The sequence below is a fragment of the Lethenteron reissneri genome, chromosome 25 (assembly GCF_015708825.2).
Source record: "Lethenteron reissneri isolate LAM-NWPU_2019-01 chromosome 25, ASM1570882v1, whole genome shotgun sequence".
Classification (NCBI taxonomy): domain Eukaryota; kingdom Metazoa; phylum Chordata; class Hyperoartia; order Petromyzontiformes; family Petromyzontidae; genus Lethenteron; species Lethenteron reissneri.
In genome coordinates this window covers 13,399,851-13,418,947 of record NC_083803.1, presented here as the reverse complement: position 1 = coordinate 13,418,947, position 19,097 = coordinate 13,399,851, and the positions used below count along the sequence as shown (strand labels likewise).

The following is a 19,097-nucleotide window of genomic DNA, read 5'->3' as shown; positions in this document are numbered from 1 at the left end:
TGATTCATCGTGTGGTGGCTTCTGTGTTTGTTTCTATCGTGATGGATTTGCACCGGCATTTAAAATCGCGTTTGTGCTATCGGGAGTCGTGTCATGGGCTAAATGGGCAAGAAGCGAACTGTAGGGGAGAGTGCCCTGATGTAGACCAAGAGGACTTGCGGCGGAATGAACTTGCCGATGACCGATACCGGCTATGTCGAGATCGGCCTGTGGAGGAGGCTGGTGAAGGACGCTACTGGGCAGTTGGGGGCAATCGCCCTCCAGCATTGTATAAAACAGCGAGGAGGAGGATGAGGAGTGGGGCAGCGCACGTGATGCCAAAGTCATCTCGGTTGGTTGAACCTTTCACGCCTTGGGTATGTCCCAGGGCGTCCTGCCATAGTGGCTTTGACACTTCACGTGGCCTCAGTGCCTGGAGCAAATGCCATGTTGATGCTGTCGCCAGAGCAGGTGAATGGCGGCTGTTGTTGGTAGATGAAGAAATGTTCTGGAACACCTCGTTTGGCCAAGCCTCTCAAACCGAACAATGGCCCCAGAAGTGAATTTCACAACGACTCAATGGGTTGATTATTCGGCCTCTCTCCCAACAATCGACATAGCTCTTTTAAAGAGTGCTTCTACGTGTCAATTATTCATTTAAATAAATATATGTATTCAGCGTTCAAACATTTGTTATGTGTATAAGCTGGATGTAAGCACATTTTATGTAAGCACGGGTGGCAGTGTTATGGTGGTTGGTGCGCTCTCATTCCTGTCAACCCATACGGCTTACCCGTATTCTTGTACAGGTTACTCTTTGGTTCTTTCGGTAAAGTCACGTATCAAGAGAAAATAATACGTAATACGTGACTTTACCGAAAGAACCAAAGAGTAATTCCTGCATTCACGAAAGCTCCAAATTAAGTTTGTACAGGTTAGTTGAGTTTTAACAAAAATATGTGTTTCTCCCTTGTGATGGCACTTTGTAGGATGAACGTTGAGCTTTATAAGGGCACAGGGTGACCAATAATGTCAGAGTTCGTCTGTAATAAGGTGTAGGACACTGATAAGGAGTTGACCGGTATGCGCTCTGAACCCGACGGCCCCCAGGTTCAATTCCTGGCCACGCTCGCATCAAGTGACAACGAGACCCAAACCACCCCCCCCCCCCCAGGCAGATTGTGTAACGCCGGCTCTCCATGTGACAGATCGCCAATTGGAATCGATCACCTTCATTTTAACTCAAGTCGTTATTTGCTTATTAGGGATCGCATATCGGCGTCCCTTACATCGTAAACGGTTCGGTGGCGGTGTTAGTGTGGTAGCAACTACCACAACAACAACAACCCCACACCAACAGCAGCAGCAGCTTCCTTTTGGCACTTAAGTGGCGGTGACGTCACCACAGCGCCTGTGCCAGGCTAGGTGCACTTTGAGACCACGTGGATTATTCGAAGGCTTGCTGCTGTCAAGTGAAGGGGCAGGCCCAGGTGTAATGGATTAAATGCCCGAGATGACGGACCATACAAACACCACCAACCCACTACCTTCATGGGCGCCATCACCGCCATCACCACCACACTACCACACATTTAACTCGAGAACGTCTACTAATTAAGACGTCCACCCCACGAATGCCACAACCAGAGGACCTCCGATTAGCAAGGTTGGCTACGTATGGTGCGAAAGAAGTTCAACATACGAGAAATCGCAGCAGAGAGCGCATTTGCTATATCTGCTTCTTGGCTCGTTCTTATCTTTCGTCGCATAGGCGTTTGATTCGGTGAAAATCGATGCAGTCGTCCAGAGGACGTCCACCCATAACTGTCCAGCAGCAGCATCAGACCCCCCCCCCCCGCCACATCCAACCTCCCTGTGGCTCTGAGTGGCGAGCAGGCGGAGAACAAAGACGCTCACTCACAGACGCGATCAGCGTGGTCAGGCGCCTGGAGTAAGCGGGGTCATGGGACCGTGAGACGCGTCACATTCACTACTGAACGTGGAGTTCCCCCCACCCTCGCCCGCCCGCCTGCATGCAATCTCGTGCTTGACGGTGCGACCGGGTACAGGGGGCTGGGGAAGAGATCTGGGGAGGAGCAGATATGTGGCGGGCGGGGGGGTGGGGGAGATAGACACTGGGAGAGAGAGAGAGAGACACTCAAGCACACTGGGAGATAGGCGAGGAGCGACGCTGGAGAAGAGAGGAGAGAACCGAGCAGGTGAGTGTGGGGAGTCGTCGCGTTCTCGTGGAGAGTTTCAGTGGCGGCGTCAAAGTTCACCGGTGGCCGAAGAGTCGCCGAATGAGGGAGACCGGTCCAGAGTCGTCCCCTCGTGATTAATCCGTGCCGATAGAAACCGTGGCTGACGGGATGAGTAATTGATTGTATGTGGAGGGCCAGATGTGGTAGGGAGGTGGATTGTTCCGCGAATGCACCGTGGAGAGTACGCGTGCCCGTCATTGTCAGCACGGACCTCACCATCATCGGTCATCACCAGTAATCACAATATACAAGCAGCATTGATAACAATTATAAAGTCACCATAACTCAATCTTCACCATCAACAAGCAGCATTGATAACTACATTTGCAATCATAAAGTCACCATAACTCAATCTTTTTACCATCAATAAGCAGCATTGATAACTACATTTGCAATTATAAAGTCGCCATAACTCAATCTTCGCCATCACCCACGTGTGTTTATTTAAAATACACATTTCTACCGCTGGATGCACCTTTCTACCGCTGGATGAAGGAAGACCTCACCACTCATTGTCGATCATGGTGGATGTTTGACCATACTTCACCACGCTGGTAAGTACGCTTTGGCAAAGCTGGGGAGTGGGGCGCGAGGGTGATTTGGTCATGCCAAGGGCCGGCAACCTGCAACTTCAGAGCCGCATGCTTCTCTTTAAGGACCGCTTTGTGGCGATATGTATTAATTAACCACGCAGTTGCATTGCGGCTCTTGAAATATTAAGGTTTTTTTTACAGAATTCGAAAAAAAAATGCCTCTTCTTGTTATTTTGGTTGCCGAACACCCCTGGTCGTGGCAATGCCACGGGGCCCGGTTCAGCTGCCGCTTTCCTGCCGACGTTAGCCGTGGCCGGGTATCAAACTGAGGTGGCACATTTCAACGTAACAATACGGGAGATTCACCCCACCTTTACTCAGACCATTCCTCCTCTTCCTCGCCCGCTTCGATAGATCCAGTTTACATTTCCAACTGATCGCCCCGCACTCGCTGTGCACCAAGTCAAAGTTTACAGAATTTCAGACAGCGCAATTAATAGAAGATAACAGCTGGCGGCGAAATTTCGATTTAAAGCTTTCGTGACTGCAGGGATTCATCTTCTTGGTTCTTTCGGTAAAGTCACGTAAAAGGGAAGTAATAAAATAATAAAAATATTTATTTTATTACTTCCCTTCTACGTGACTTTACCGAAAGAACCAAGAAGATGAAGCTGGCGGCGAGTTTGGTTATTTATTGGCCCACGAAAGCCACACTGAGTCCCAAGACACCTTTTTTTCATGAGGGTCCTGCATTGGGATGATTGGCCAACACCGATTACATTGCATAGATAATTTTATTTTGCTATGGGAGGAAACTGGAAAACCCGGAGGAAACCCGTGCCGAACAGGGAGAGAGAACGCGCAAACTCCACAGTGTTATGGGTGAAGTTAATGTCTCTTGTATCGGTGAGTTAATTGAGCGTTGGGGGGGGGTGCAAATTCATAGCAGGTGGCAACTCATTTAGTTCGCCCAGCAAGTTCTTGAGTAGGTCCAGGTGTCCAGGTGTGGCACCACCAATTGTATAGATGAGTAGGTAGTTAAAGCGGGCTGTGAACAGCGCTAGGGAGGTAGGAGGAAGACAGCCCAGGAAAATAACCTTTTGGTGGTACCCCGGGGTGCCATGTTACCCCGACTCTCGCACAATGTCCGTGATGCAGTCACTCTTAGTCTGTTAATGGTCGGCGATGCGGCCATCGACTCATCTCGACGAGCTGTACACGATGCACCACCACGGTGCGTTCGCGAGCGTTCAGGGTCTTGGCGCAATCGTCCTCGCTGCGTTTCAACATCGCGGAGTGTGGCACTGATTTCGAATTAATTGGTACCCCAGTCTCGGAGTGAAGTACACCCCTAGAAAAAATTGTATCCCAGAAATAAAATATTCAATTGCCTCGGCCCATTTCGTATTGTTTGGTACCCCGGGATACCGACATCAGGATCAAATGCCCCCTCTCCGGCAGCGCAGCACGCCAGCGCACGCACCGTCAAGGAGGCAGCAACGAAGCCACGACAAGAACCGTCACGTGAACGCCGCTTCCTTGAGGTAGGGCGAGGTTCGGTGAACATGAGGGCAAAGCAATGAGGCCTATCGATCTTCTTGGTTCTTTCGGTAAAGTCACGTAGAATGGAAATAATAAAAATAAAACATAATAAAATAATTCTCACGACGTTTCGGCCACAACGCAAGCAGCCGTCCTCAGGTGTAGAACAGGTCTGTCGAACAAGTCTGTCGAGAAGAATTATTTTATGTTTTATATTTTTAATTTTATTATTTCCATTCTACGTGACTTTACCGAAAGAACCAAGAAGATGAATCCCTGCAGTCACGAAAGCTTTAAATCGAGGCTTATCGACTTGGTCTTACCAGCGACCCGGGTGAGGGCGGCAGGCCAGAACTTGGAGGAGCGTGGTGGGCGAGAAGTGAGAAGAGAGGGCGCAGCCAGACGCCTCTGATCAGCCCAGCCTCGGCTGCTTCAAACTGCGACTGCTGCTGCTGGCTGCTGTGTGGCGCACATCTGCTGCTAGTGCTGCTGCCGTAGCCCTAGTAAGGATACTCGTGTACTGTGGGAGTGCTGCGAACTCGGTGAGCGTGGAGAAGTGGCAACTATACTGCATGCTATAGCGTGGAGAAGTGGCAACTATACTGCATGCTATAGCGTGGAGAAGTGGCAACTATACTGCATGCTATAGCGTGGAGAAGTGGCAACTATACTGCATGCTATAGCGTGGAGAAGTGGCAACTAGACTGCATGCTATAGCGTGGAGAAGTGGCAACTATACTGCATGCTATAGCGTGGAGAAGTGGCCACTAGAGCATGCAGTGGGCGAAGTGGGGGTGTGCTGGATGGGGTGGCCATGAGCATGCCACTGTTTGGCACCTGTGTGTGCGACCGTGGCCAGAACCTGAAGGACCTAAACCTCTAGGTGATCGTTTTCCTGTGCCTGGGCAAAGGGTACAGGGAAAGTCGTGCTGCGTGTGTGGGTGTGCATGGGGGGTTTTGCGTATGGATTACGTGTGTGTTTGTAATGGTGTAAGGCAAGGCATGGTTCCTCCTCTATGTCTTTTGGAGGATGTGGCAGTGACCACGACTACCCCAACTCCCTTTACTTGACTGAACCTAAAATACATTCTTCAGACCCTTTCCTACTGCTTCGGCCCTGGTCTGGTGTGCGCCGACCCGCGCGGTAGAGTCTAACACCCCATGCTCCACATCAACACTGCTGGACTCCTTTTCTCGTGTAATGACGCCAAAAAATAAATTGGCAACCCAACAGGTCGCGCAGCAGAAAAGTGCCCCGAGTGCCCCAATGAAACCCTGGGTCCTCTTCGCAAGCGGCACACGCGGTACCGCGGGTCCAGCCTGCCGCCACGTGTTTATTGGTTGATGACACTGGTCAACAAAAAAAAACCAATTTTTTTCTGGTCTGGACTTTTGCAGCTATTTTAGACTAATTTCAGGGTGCTGATTCCAAATCTGATCTCAGATTTGCTCTATCACATCTCATTTTTATGCTATCGGCATACCCCATTTTCATTGATTTTACCCGAAATTAACTGTCACTTATGATTGCAAGTTGTTGCGAGTCAGTGACTGCTTTAGTGTTAAAATATGGTGCTGTATTTTTAGGATAGTGTGTTTATAATATCATTTTATGTAGATATCCACATTTATTGAATCTTTTTCTTCTGCAGTTTTTATTGAAAATGCAATATTTGATATCTCAAAAACCTGATGTGATAGACAAAAACTGATGCCAGATTTGGAATCAGCACCCCAAAATTACCTTACAACCGTTGGAATACCTTACGCCAGAAAAAGTGTGTTGACCAGTGTGATCTTTCGTTGTGCCGCGTGGTTTTGTTCGGCACAATGTCCGACGTTTCCGCTCCACGTGCTCGGAGCTTCCGAACAGTCTGCCCGTGACAAACCGTCGAAATCAATAATATTCGACGAATCAATTTGTCATGACGAAGCCGACGGAGCTTGTATGTAGCAGCTACCTATGGGAAACTCAATAATATGTTTCGGTTAGTTTCTGCATTGGGACGTTTGGTCGATTGTGCTCTATGAATGATCTTTTAATGGGCTATATATTTTTTTAGTTAATCAATCATCATCCATGAAGAATCCACTGCGAGATGATGGCCTCCCTCCCCAAGCTGTCGGCACCTCCCACGATCCTCCGACTTAACGATCCACCCAGAGTGATTAAAATCCAACAATAATTTATACGGCAAAGCCACCACAAACCAATGCATTAAACATTAACTCGGCTGGCGCTTACAGTAATGAGTCGTGTATCGGGTCAATGTGACTAAAACACACCGTACTGAATATTAAGAACAGCAACAATGTCGTTTTCTAAACAAAGGTAAAAGTATGCGAGACATGAACACACCCCGGTAGGCCTTTGTTGTGGGGCCCCACATCATCAGCAGCCACGACCTATCCACTGCTGGATGAAGGCCTCGCCCCCCCGATGTCAGCACCTCACACGGGTCGCCCTGAGACACCACAGATCCATCTCGCTCCTCCTGCATTACGAGCTGATCTCGCCAATCCGTTTCCGAGGTGGTCGTTCGTTCTATCGGGCGTGCGAAACCCCATTCCCGTGGGCATTGAGATGCCATCCCATCGCTTGCCAGGACCCAATAAAGCAAACATGTAGACACTCCACCTGTCCCGTCTGTAGGGGATAGAGTATTTCCCCCTCGCATGGGTGTTTTTTTTTCTCTCCGGGTGCTCCGGTGTCAGGCGAACGAGAGCCAACTTCGATCGCCATGAACTTCGAAGAGGCTCTGAGTGCCGCGGGGGGGTTCAGCCGCTTCCAGCTGTGGCTCACGGTCCTCCTCCTCGTGCCGCGCCTCGTGCTGCCCTGGCACCTGATGGTCTACAACTTCATCGGCGCTACGCCGCACCACCGCTGCCGCCTCCCCGACTCTCCGACCGCCGCGTCGCTGGATAACGGCAGCGGCCCGGCGGCGACGTGGGGCGGGCAGCCCGCTTGGCGAGACGACGGCGAGGAGGGCCTGAGCGCTTGCAGCCTCCGCGAGGCCGCGGGGACGAACGCTTCTGGGAGCCCGTGGCGCAATTCGAGTGAGGCGTTGCCCTGTCCTTCCGGGTGGGAGTACAACCGCCGGCAGTTCACGGAGACCGTGGTGACGCAGGTAACGTGCACGGGTGGCGCGCGTCTGCGCTTGGAAGCAAGGACTGGCATCAACACACTGTGACACCGCTCCCAACTCCCCCCCCACTCCCCTTTTCCCACAGTGGGACCTGGTTTGTGAGCACAAGGCGCTGAACCACCTCTCCCTGACCCTGTTTATGGCCGGGGTCATGCTGGGGTCCTTGGTCTTCGGGTATCTCTCCGACAGGTACCGCGATCCAGCGCAGCACCGTCGCACATCCCTAAACAGGTGCCCGCTAACGGAGCGCCGGGTGAGTCCTGCGGGCCGGCGTGGCGATGGCACGGCTTGGAATGTCCGCACAGATGGGCTCGTGGGAGAGTTTCACTGATCTCGTCTTGATCGTTCAACCCTTGCTCCAAAACTCTACGCTTCACGCCATCGGGGCGGTGGCAAATGTTATCGGTGGTGTCTTTTTTGTTTTGTTTTGTTTAAATGAATTACGTCGTTAAACAATTTACAGCACCCCCCCCCCCAATCCGTTGATTGGTGAAGGCCTTCCCGTTCCATGTCAGTCGTCGTGGGAGTCGTTTGAGCGTTCTGAACGTTATCATCAACAATTGGCCACTGTGGGCTGGTAAAGGTGAGCGAAGACTCGGGACCGATTCAGATATCACTCCACCGATGTTAGCCGTGGCCAGGAGTCGAACTCTGCATGATTTGCTACGTCCAAATTTTGACTTAAAACTTTCGTGACTGCAGGAATTCATATTCTTGGTTCTTTCGGTAAAGTCGCGTAGATAGAAATAAATAAAATAATACATTAAAAATAATACAAGCAAAAAACCTCCATAAAAATTGTTAAATAAACTTTAAATAAATTGAAAATAATAAAAGCAAAAAACCCACGACGTTTCGATTGCAACACAAGCGGCCTTCATCATCATGCTACGTCCAATCTGCCAAGTGGAGGGGATGATACCCCCCTTCCCTCCCCCTCTTTTTGCCCCCCCAACCCGCCCCCCCCCCCCCCCCCCCCCGCCTAACCACCCTCGTGGCGTCACCTCTGGACTTAGTCTCCCGAGTTTCTCCTTCGAGTGACGCTGACTTCTCCCCGCTCGGGCCGTGGCGGCGGCAGGTACGGCCGCAGGAACGCGCTGCTCGCTTCCTACGTCCTCAACGCGGTGACGGTGACGGCGGCCACGTGGGCGCCGACCTTCAGCTCCTTCACGGCCATGCGCTTCCTCCTGGGGGTGTCTCTGTCCGGCATCATCGTCAACACCCTGTCGCTCAGTGTGTGGTTCACACCATCATCTCCCTCGCCGCCACCAGCACCGGCATCGCTGTCAATACGAGACCCACCAGCTACACCATAAAGCGCTGTCACCACAACCACTACCACCATAAACATTGACACCACCACCAATTCCACCACCACCACAACAACCACTACTATCCACATCGACACTATCACGACGACCAACATTGACACGTGACTGGACCAGCAGCACCGCCACCATCACCACGACCAACATTGACACGTGGCTGGACCAGCAGCACCGCCACCATCACCACGACCGACATTGACACGTGGCTGGACCAGCAGCACCGCCACCATCACCACGACCGACATTGACACGTGGCTGGACCAGCAGCACCGCCACCATCACCACGACCGACATTGACACGTGGCTGGACCAGCAGCACCGCCACCATCACCACGACCGACATTGACACGTGGCTGGACCAGCAGCGCAGCCACCATCACCACGACCGACATTGACACGTGGCTGGACCAGCAGCACCGCCACCATCACCACGACCAACATTGACACGTGGCTGGACCAGCAGCACCGCCACCATCACCACGACCGACATTGACACGTGGCTGGACCAGCAGCACCGCCACCATCACCACGACCGACATTGACACGTGGCTGGACCAGCAGCACCGCCACCATCACCACGACCGACATTGACACGTGGCTGGACCAGCAGCACCGCCACCATCACCACGACCGACATTGACACGTGGCTGGACCAGCAGCGCAGCCACCATCACCACGACCGACATTGACACGTGGCTGGACCAGCAGCGCAGCCACCATCACCACGACCGACATTGACACGTGGCTGGACCAGCAGCGCAGCCACCATCACCACGACCGACATTGACACGTGGCTGGACCAGCAGCACCGCCACCATCACCACGACCGACATTGACACGTGGCTGGACCAGCAGCACCGCCACCATCACTACGACCGACATTGACACGTGGCTGGACCAGCAGCACCGCCACCATCACCACGACCAACATTGGCACCCACCACCACCACCAGCACGAATGCGTAGTTGGTGTGAGCTTCTCGGAGCGTGCGCCGCCGCTGTGCGTGTAGGCGTCGAGTGGCTGGACCAGGGGCACCGCACGTTTGCAGGGGACGTCGGGCGGCTTCGCGTGGAGCACGGGGAACATGACGCTGGGGCTGCTCGCCTACCTCCTGCGGGGCTGGCAGGAGCTGCAGCTCGTGGTCACGTCACCCATTTACTTCTGCATCCTCACCTGGTGGTGAGCGCCCAGGTTGGGGAGGGGCTGGAGGTGGTGGGGGGGTGAGCAGCCGCGAGGAGGGTGGACTTGCCCGACCCTCGGTCGGCGATGGGGCCTAGTGGTTGCGTGTTTGCCGCTATCTGGCAGAGGTTTGCGGTTCGCCCCCAGCGACCGCCCTGGTTAATACTGCGGGTATATTAACAATTTAAAACAAAGTCCGTTTCACAGTGGACGTTAAAAATCCCGTGACATTCAAAAAAGGTGTAGGCCTTTTGTACTGACATCGCGGTTGTCCACATTAGTCTTTTTCAAATAAATGACTTCGTAAATTACCGACAGTAGTTGGATGAGGCAACATCGCAGCATCGCTGTCTTCTGTAACACTACTGCAGACGATACTGCGGTATTCATCTGTGAAACAGCACCTTCGTGATAGCCTTGCGCAATGATGATAATAATACTGCGAATACCAAGAGTACTGATTTAATTCATTTGAGTCGATGCATCTAGACAAAAGACGAGAGGGGGTGAAAGATCGTCGCAAAATTTGATCAAATGTTTATACATTTTTATCAAGAATTTTATAGCCATGATACACATCCGCCCATCTTCCGCGATTTTTCTCCCCCACAAAAATCGATCTGAACCGGTTCTGCGCCTCCCATAGGTCGTCTCAAATGAGTACCTGGTGTGGTATGTAAATATCGCCACTAGGGAAACAAAGGCGGCCGGGCGCGGTGCTGGCCATCCACCCCCTCGTGTACCGTGCCGGCCTTCATAGGTGCTCGCTAACAGCACTTGCCTCAACAGTCTGTTAAGGCTATACGGGGGGGGGGATCTTTGTCTTTGTGCACGACTCCTGTGTCGCATCTTCTCCCCGCCAACCGCCCTAACCATCATCTCGTCTCTCCGTTCACCTCCTCCCACCTCCTCCCACCTTCCCGGGATAGGTTCATCCCCGAGTCGCCTAGGTGGTTGCTCGTCAGGGGCCGGGCGAGAGAGGCACATCGCAACCTGAGCCTCTGTGCGCGCATCAACGGGCGGACCAAGTTTGGGAGCGAGGTCACCGTGGAGGTACGTGGTGCAACTCCAAATATACATGCGTCAGGGTCGAACCCACGACCTCCAGTATCACTGCCTTCACACAAGCATGTTCGTCTCTGGTGGCGATTGGTATTGTTTTATTGGGATTGACCTTGTGCGTGGCAATGGCTTGGGGAGGCCTTCATCCAGCAGTGTATGTACGTTGAACTTCTTTCGCACCGTACGTAGCCAACCATGCTAACTGGAGGTGCGGGAGAAGGACAAGTCTGGGTGGGCGTACCATTGCATGTGTGTGTGTGTCAGTGTATCTGTGTGCACGGTGTGAGTCAATCTGCGTCGGTGTAACCGTGTGTGCACGTGTGTGTGTTTGTACGTATATCAGCGTACCCGTATGTTAGCGTGCGAGGCTGCTATTATTCGCGAGTGTGCCGCCGGATAGACCGTGGCTGCTGATGACAAATCGTCATAAAATTTTCCGCCGCCACCACCACCGTGCTGATCATGAGTTGGTCCGGGGTGGCTCACGACGTTGCCTGTGGCAACCCCCCCTCCCCCACCCTCAGGCCCTGCAGGACGCGGTAGAGAAGGAACGCACGACGCAGAACAGCACCTTCCTGCACCTGTTCCGCACCCCTCGCATGCGCAAGCACACCCTGGCCGCGGGCGTCGTGTGGTGCGTGTGGGGTGTGCACGAGTGCGTGCACTGGGGTAACGCCAGGCCACAACTGGGTAAAGCCACGACGCGACTGGGTAAAGCCACACCGTGACTGGGTAAAGCCACACCACAACTGGATGTACGTGCACGTTGAACTTCCTTCGCACCGTACGTAGCCAACCGTGCAAATCGGAGGTGCGGGGGAAGGACAACCTCAGCATTGATGAACACCAACAATGACCCTTGCCAATTTATACGGACGAAAGATTTGCCGAGTTGACCGTTTGGCTGACCTGACAACATGGTAGTGGAGGAGGGCATGTGGAAAGTGGAGGATGGAGATGGAGGGGGAGGAGGGTGTTTTAAGTTCATAACCTTTTTTTATAATGAGCAGGGAAAGTTTATTGTTAGAGTTTTTTCCCTATTATCCACGGGTGTTGCCCGGCGCCAAATGTTCGACGGGGCCGCCCCTGTGGCCACAGTCGTCGCGGTAAAAACTGCGCGCACCTTCTTGACCCGGCACGCAGGTTCTGCACGACGCTCACCTACTACGGCATCAGCCTGAACGTGTCGGGCGTGGGGCTCGACATGTACACGACGCAGTTCGTGTTCGGCGCCATCGAGGTGCCGGCCAAGATCATCATCTACGTGCTGCTGGAGCGAATCGGGAGGCGGCCGTGCCAGGTGGGCACGATGCTCGCCACGGGGGCCCTGCTTGCGCTCAGCATCTCCGTCCCCGCGAGTAAGCCGCACGAACGCCGCCGCACGATCGTCCAGCGCTTGATTTCAACCGGCCCCTGTTTGCGGTTTAATTGATGCGGCACCCATGCTCCAGGACCCTCGAGTTACCGATCAAGCCCCTGATCCAAGCCACCAATCCAGTTCAATGATCCAGAACCCTGGCACCAGACACTTGCGTTAGCTTCTGATCCTAATCCAATTCAATGAGCCAGAATCATTGGAACCAGAGCTTTTTAATGATGCAGAACTTTTGCACCAGACACTCGAGTTAGCACCTTAATCGACGGCTGGTCCAGTCTTTGAACCAGCCTCCTGTATGTTGAACTTCTTTCACACCATACATAGCCAACCATGCTCATCGGAGGTGTGGGGGAAGGACAACCAACGAAACGCAAAGCGGTTATAAAGAAATGAGTTTTCAATCTAGATTTAAAAGTGCATAGCTCCAGTGGCTTCCTAATATCATAAGGAATTAGGAAGACACTGGAGCTTCTGACCAGACCCCTTGGTCCAGCCCACACATCAGCCCTGAATCATGCAGCCCCTGATCCAGCCACTGGTGCAGCCCTTTCATCCAACGCCGAATCAGCCCCTGGTCAAGTTCTTGATCCAAAGTATCTTGTCCCTCCCAGCCCCAGACCAAGTTGTTGATCCAATCCCTGCACCTGGCGCGCCAGGCTGTCTCTCCGTGCGACTCGCACTGCGTTTTCCCCCTAGAATTCCGAGCACTGTATGGCCGATGCTCATCTGATGTCAGGTTTTATGTAGCAGTTAAAATACGGATGCTGCTGCTGATGATTATGATGGGGAAGCTGTTGATTCTGCGGATGAACATGTGGACTAGGCTGCTTGCTAAACAGAATGCCGGTGATGATGCTGCTGATCGTGATGAGTGTACTGCTGCTGTTGCTGCTGATGTCACTGCAGATGGGAATGATGACGCTTCTAGCTTCGACCAGTGCTGCTGCTGATGATGCTGCTCCGTCTTGTGCTTCTGCTGACACGTATGATGCTAATGATGCTATTAGGGGCCGTCCATAAATGACGTCACGCACCTAGGAGGGGGTCAGACATTTGTGACGATGTGTGATGAGGGGGGGGGGGGGGTTTGAGAAATGTGACGTCACATCAAAATGCGCAACTTTAAATAAATATAGAATTGTTATAACAACACTAATTGTTATAGCAACACTCCTACACCATCAGAGTGCCATTTAATACGCACTACAATAGTTTAAAGTGATTTAAAGCATGTTTTATATTCAAAATAGAAATATGGTTTTGGGGGGGGGGGGGCAGAGCTTTGTGACGTCATATTTGAGGGGGAGGGGTCTGACTTTTTGAAACGCCGTGTGACGATGGGGGGTGGGGGGGGGTCAAAAATCGTTCAAAATCGCGTGACGTCATTTATGGACGGCCCCTTTCCGAAAATGATGCTTCTGCTGCTGATTATGATGCAGCTGGTGATTGATGATGATCGTAAACAATGCAATTCTGGGCCAACTATTGGTTGCCGTTGGACCAACGTTGATCAGCCAACGTTGGCCCAACGTCGCACGTCGGACCAACGTTGATCAGCCAACGTTGGCCCAACGTTGATCAGCCAACGTTGGCCCAACGTTGATCAGCCAACGTTGGCCCAACGTCGCACGTTGACTGTGGGCCCCACGTGCGGCCTTGCGCCCCGCAGAGCTGTCACTGCTGAAGAGCGCGGCGGCCATCGCAGGGAAGGGCACGGCGGAGGCGGCCTTCACCACGGCGTATCTGCACGCCGCGGAGATATTCCCCACTTCCCTGCGGTGCTATGCCACCAAAATGAGCAAACGCCACGAGCAAACAACAACACCACCACCACTATCACGACCACCTACTCGTAACCAGGACATACCTGTCAACCCCCTTAATCAGTGCCCTATCTTATTACAGACCAGTTCAGACCTTATTGGTCACCCCGTGCCCCTTATAGATGTCAAAGTTCATCCCACAAAGTCCCATCACGAGGGAGAAACACAAAGAGGCAAAATATTTTTGCCCGCATTTCAACAGCTGTACGCCGTATGGACCTAAAAACTCAATTTCCCTGCACCAGACTACGGGGTAAACCATATGGGTTGACACGGTACGCAACACCAACAACAAGCGCCATTCACCACTAAGTGCCGGTGACGTCCCCACGGCGCTTGTGCCAGGCTAGGTGCACGTTAAGGCCACGTGAAGTGTCGAACTCCCGCTGGCAGGACGAGGATAACGGGACAGACCCAGCAGGTGCCATGGGGTCGACTTGCTGAGATGATTGACCGATGCACCACCTGTGCCCCCGACTGTGCCACCTAGTAACAATGCCATCACAACCACCGAAAAAACAAAGACAAAGATTCCCCCGTGTAGCCTCAACAGACTGTTGGGGCATGTGCTGTTAGCGAGTAGCACCTATGAAGGCCGGCACGGCACTCGAGAGTATGGGTGGCCAGCACCACGCCCGGCCGCCTTGTCTCCCCAGTAGCGGTGATGACACCACACCAGGCACTCATTTGAGGCTTAGTCGACCTAGGGGAAGCCCAGGACCGGTTTAGATAATAATCATTACTGGTATTGGCCGTGAGCCAAACCACTACACTACCGCTCCCCACAACCACCATAACCACCACGGCCACCCCTAGCAACAACCAACACCATCACAAACCACCACGAGCAACACCACCACAACTAGCAACAACACAACCAACACCACCACCATCATCAAAACCACCACTAGCAACGACACAACCAACACCACCATCATCAAAACCACCACTATCAACAACACAACCAACACCACCACCATCATCAAAACCACCACTAGCAACGACACAACCAACACCACCATCATCATAATCAAAACCACCACTAGCAACAACACAACCAACATCACCAGCATCATCAACACCACCACTAGCAACAACACAACCAACACCACCATCATCAAAACCACCACTAGCAACGACACAACCAACACCACCACCATCATCAGAACCACCACTAGCAACAACACAACCAACACCACCACCATCATCAAAACCATCACTAGCAACAACACAACCAACATCACCACCACCATCATCAAAACCATCACTAGCAACGACACAACCAACACCACCATCATCAAAACCACCACTAGCAACAACACAACCAACACCACCACCATCATCAAAACCACCACTAACAACAACACAACCAACACCACCATCATCAAAACCACCACTAGCAACAACACAACCAACACCACCACCATCATCAAACCCATCACTAGCAACAACACAACCAACATCACCACCACCATCATCAAAACCATCACTAGCAACGACACAACCAACACCACCATCATCAAAACCACCACTAGCAACAACACAACCAACACCACCACCATCATCAAAACCACCACTAACAACAACACAACCAACATCACCACCACCATCATCAAAACCACCAACACCACCATCATCAAAACCACCACTAGCAACAACACAACCAACACCACCACCATCATCAAAACCACCACTAACAACAACACAACCAACATCACCACCACCATCATCAAAACCACCACTAGCAACGACACAACCAACACCACCATCATCATAATCAAAACCACCACTAGCAACAACACAACCAACATCACCAGCATCATCAACACCACCACTAGCAACAACACAACCAACACCACCATCATCAAAACCACCACTAGCAACGACACAACCAACACCACCATCATCAAAACCACCACTAGCAACAACACAACCAACACCACCACCATCATCAAAACCATCACTAGCAACAACACAACCAACACCACCATCATCATAATCAAAACCACCACTAGCAACAACACAACCAACACCACCACCATCATCAAAACCACCACTAACAACAACACAACCAACATCACCACCACCATCATCAAAACCACCACTAGCAACGACACAACCAACACCACCATCATCAAAACCACCACTAGCAACAACACAACCAACACCACCACCATCATCAAAACCAACACTAACAACAACACAACCAACATCACCACCATCATCAGAACCACCACTAGCAACAACACAACCAACACCACCACCATCATCAAAACCACCACTAACAACAACACAACCAACATCACCACCATGATCAAAACCACCACTAGCAACAACACAACCAACACCACCACCATCATCAAAACCACCACTAACAACAACACAACCAACATCACCACCACCATGATCAAACCCACCACTAGCAACAACACAACCACCATCATCAGAACCACCACCACCATGACAAGACTCATTCTCTGTATCTTGTCCCTCTCGTGCCCCACCACCGACAGACAAAACGGCCTGGGCTACGTCTGCACCATGGCTCGCCTGGGCGGCACCGTGGCCCCCCTGGCGGCGCTCCTCGCCGACGCGTGGCCCTCGCTGCCGGGCCTCCTGTACGGCGCCGTGGCCTTCGCCGGAGGCCTCGCGGCTCTGCTGCTGCCCGAGACGAGGGGCGCGGAGCTCCCAGAGACTCTCAGCGACGTGGAGAGCGACGCGAGGTGGCCCCGTGGCGCAGACGGCCGCGGTGGCCGCGGGGGTCACGGGGGAGGCGGCACACGCGACGGGATGGACTTGGGGGGCGATGCAAGGTCAGCGTGGAGGAGACGGCAGTCTTTTTGTTTTCATCCAAAGATCACTTTCCCATTGTCGTCATCACCACCACCACCGTGTTTTTCAACATCGCCGTCATTGTCTTCGTTGTCGCCCTCGTCGTAATCATCATTGTCTGTTGGTGTCGCGGTCATCATCGTTATTGTCATCTTCATCAGCCATCGTCATTGTCACGCTCATTATCCTCATCATCGTCATCATTGTCATCATCATTGTTGTTCATCATCATTGTTGTTCATCATCATCGTCATAATCATCATTGTTGTGCACGTCATCGTCACATCATTGTCACGTCGTCATAATCATCGCTGCAATAATTGACATTGTTGGAATCGCGCCTGTCGTTGTAATTGTCATCAACAACATCGTCGTCATTGTCGCCACCACTATTGCCGTCACCAACACCGGCATTATCGTTGTCACAGTCCATCGTCGCCATCGTCGCCATCCTCATCGCCATCGTCGCCATCCTCATCGCCATCGTCATGGGGCTGGAGTGCCGACGCGCGCTCGCGATGTCGCACTCTGGGAGGCAAAGGGTCGGTGGATCACCCACACATCCGTGGAATTCTCAAGCGGACTGGTCTGGGTGGTAGCCAGCATATTAACCGCTCTCACCGATTGAAAAGATGGACACTGGCAAAGGAAACGGAACCAAAACTGAAAGGTGTGCACAATTAGGAATGCACGGATCAGAAAACTAATGCAATTTGGAGACGCTTTGACTGTTAAGAAAGGTGGCTTGGTCAGTGTTAGTGTTGATGATGACGGTGGTGGTGACGCTACTGATAATGATGATATCGATGCTGCTGATGATGATGATACTGCACTGAGTCGACTCTGGCCGACGTCTTTCTCCGCCCCCCCCCTCTTCTACCTCCCCGCCCCTGATGCAGATCGGCAGGGCCCCCTAAGGAGGACCAGGTCAGCTTGCAGGACCTGACCCCAACCGAGCCAGGGCAGGACCACTGGGACGGAACATCTGCAAGCGCAGATGTTGGGCATCACCGTCGCTTGGACGAGAACCACTCCACAGACACGGAGCGCGGCGTGCGCCTCTAAAGTCTGGCGGCGGAGGAAGTCAGCCACTCTCATCGGTACTGGGAGCCCTGGCTTGCAGGCTCGCTGGCGGGACGGTGTTTGCAGGGCTGCGACCCGTCTTCTTGTTCGATCTTTAACGCGCCGGTGTCGTTCTTCAACATATTCTTTGGGACTTTCGGTAGAGTCACATAGATAGGTTCAAAGAAAAGAACAACAAAAAAAGTACGACGTTTCGATCGCAACAAAAAAAGTACGACGTTTCGATCGCAACACAAGCGTTGCGATCGAAACGTCGTGGTTTTTTGTTATTTTCTTTGAACCTATCTACGTGACTTTACCGAAAGACCCAAAGAATATGAATTCCTGCAGTCACGAAAGCTTTAAGTCAAGATTCTTCAACATCTTGACCGGCTTGCATGCAGAAAGTCTGCCTGCGCCTGACAAAACTGTGGGATGCTCCTTTTTTTTTTACACCCGTGCTATGACCGTCGTGTTTTACGTTTTACACGGGGCCTTCTCCGGTCACTCCGGTCGATACGAAAAGTGATTGCTCATCGGTCACGTTTGCTCTGCGTTGAGGCGCGGATCGCTTCCCCCGGGGAACCACGGCGTGCGATTTCCGAACCAACCGCCCCGTCACCTTCCTTACCCTTCACCAAGCTGCACTGCCCAGCGTGTTTAAGCGCTCGCACACAACGAGGGAGCTCTTCATCTGGCGGTCGATTAAATAAATAACCAGAAAGGCTGAACTGTGACAAATCTGACTCTCGCTTGTTCTTGTCATCGCAAAGGCAAAATGCAGCCGAGCCGAAGTAGCAGCACCTGCGCGCGGGCCCTGCAATGCCGCTACTTCCAACGGTCTAAAAATTCACGTTTCTCAATAATATATACAGCTGTGTGAAAATGAACGTAGTGTTACTACTATAATGAGCCAAGAATGTTTGTGTGTAACGCGCGTGACGTCACTCCACGTGCCGCCCCCCCCCACC

The 19,097-nt window shown here is 52.4% G+C and overlaps 1 protein-coding gene across 1 annotated transcript; it reads left to right on the top strand.

The window, feature by feature from the left end:
• Nucleotides 1–2,112: 2,112 nt before the first annotated feature.
• SLC22A7 (solute carrier family 22 member 7) lies at nucleotides 2,113–19,097 on the top strand. Its single transcript, XM_061558746.1, is given in 13 exon segments — nucleotides 2,113–2,198; nucleotides 4,240–4,317; nucleotides 7,031–7,443; nucleotides 7,547–7,650; nucleotides 8,540–8,694; nucleotides 9,800–9,855; nucleotides 9,857–9,969; nucleotides 10,899–11,022; nucleotides 11,556–11,665; nucleotides 12,175–12,389; nucleotides 14,079–14,187; nucleotides 16,746–17,045; nucleotides 17,964–19,097. Coding segments are annotated over 11 exon segments (1,839 nt in total). The 5' UTR covers nucleotides 2,113–2,198; nucleotides 4,240–4,317; nucleotides 7,031–7,056; the 3' UTR covers nucleotides 18,130–19,097.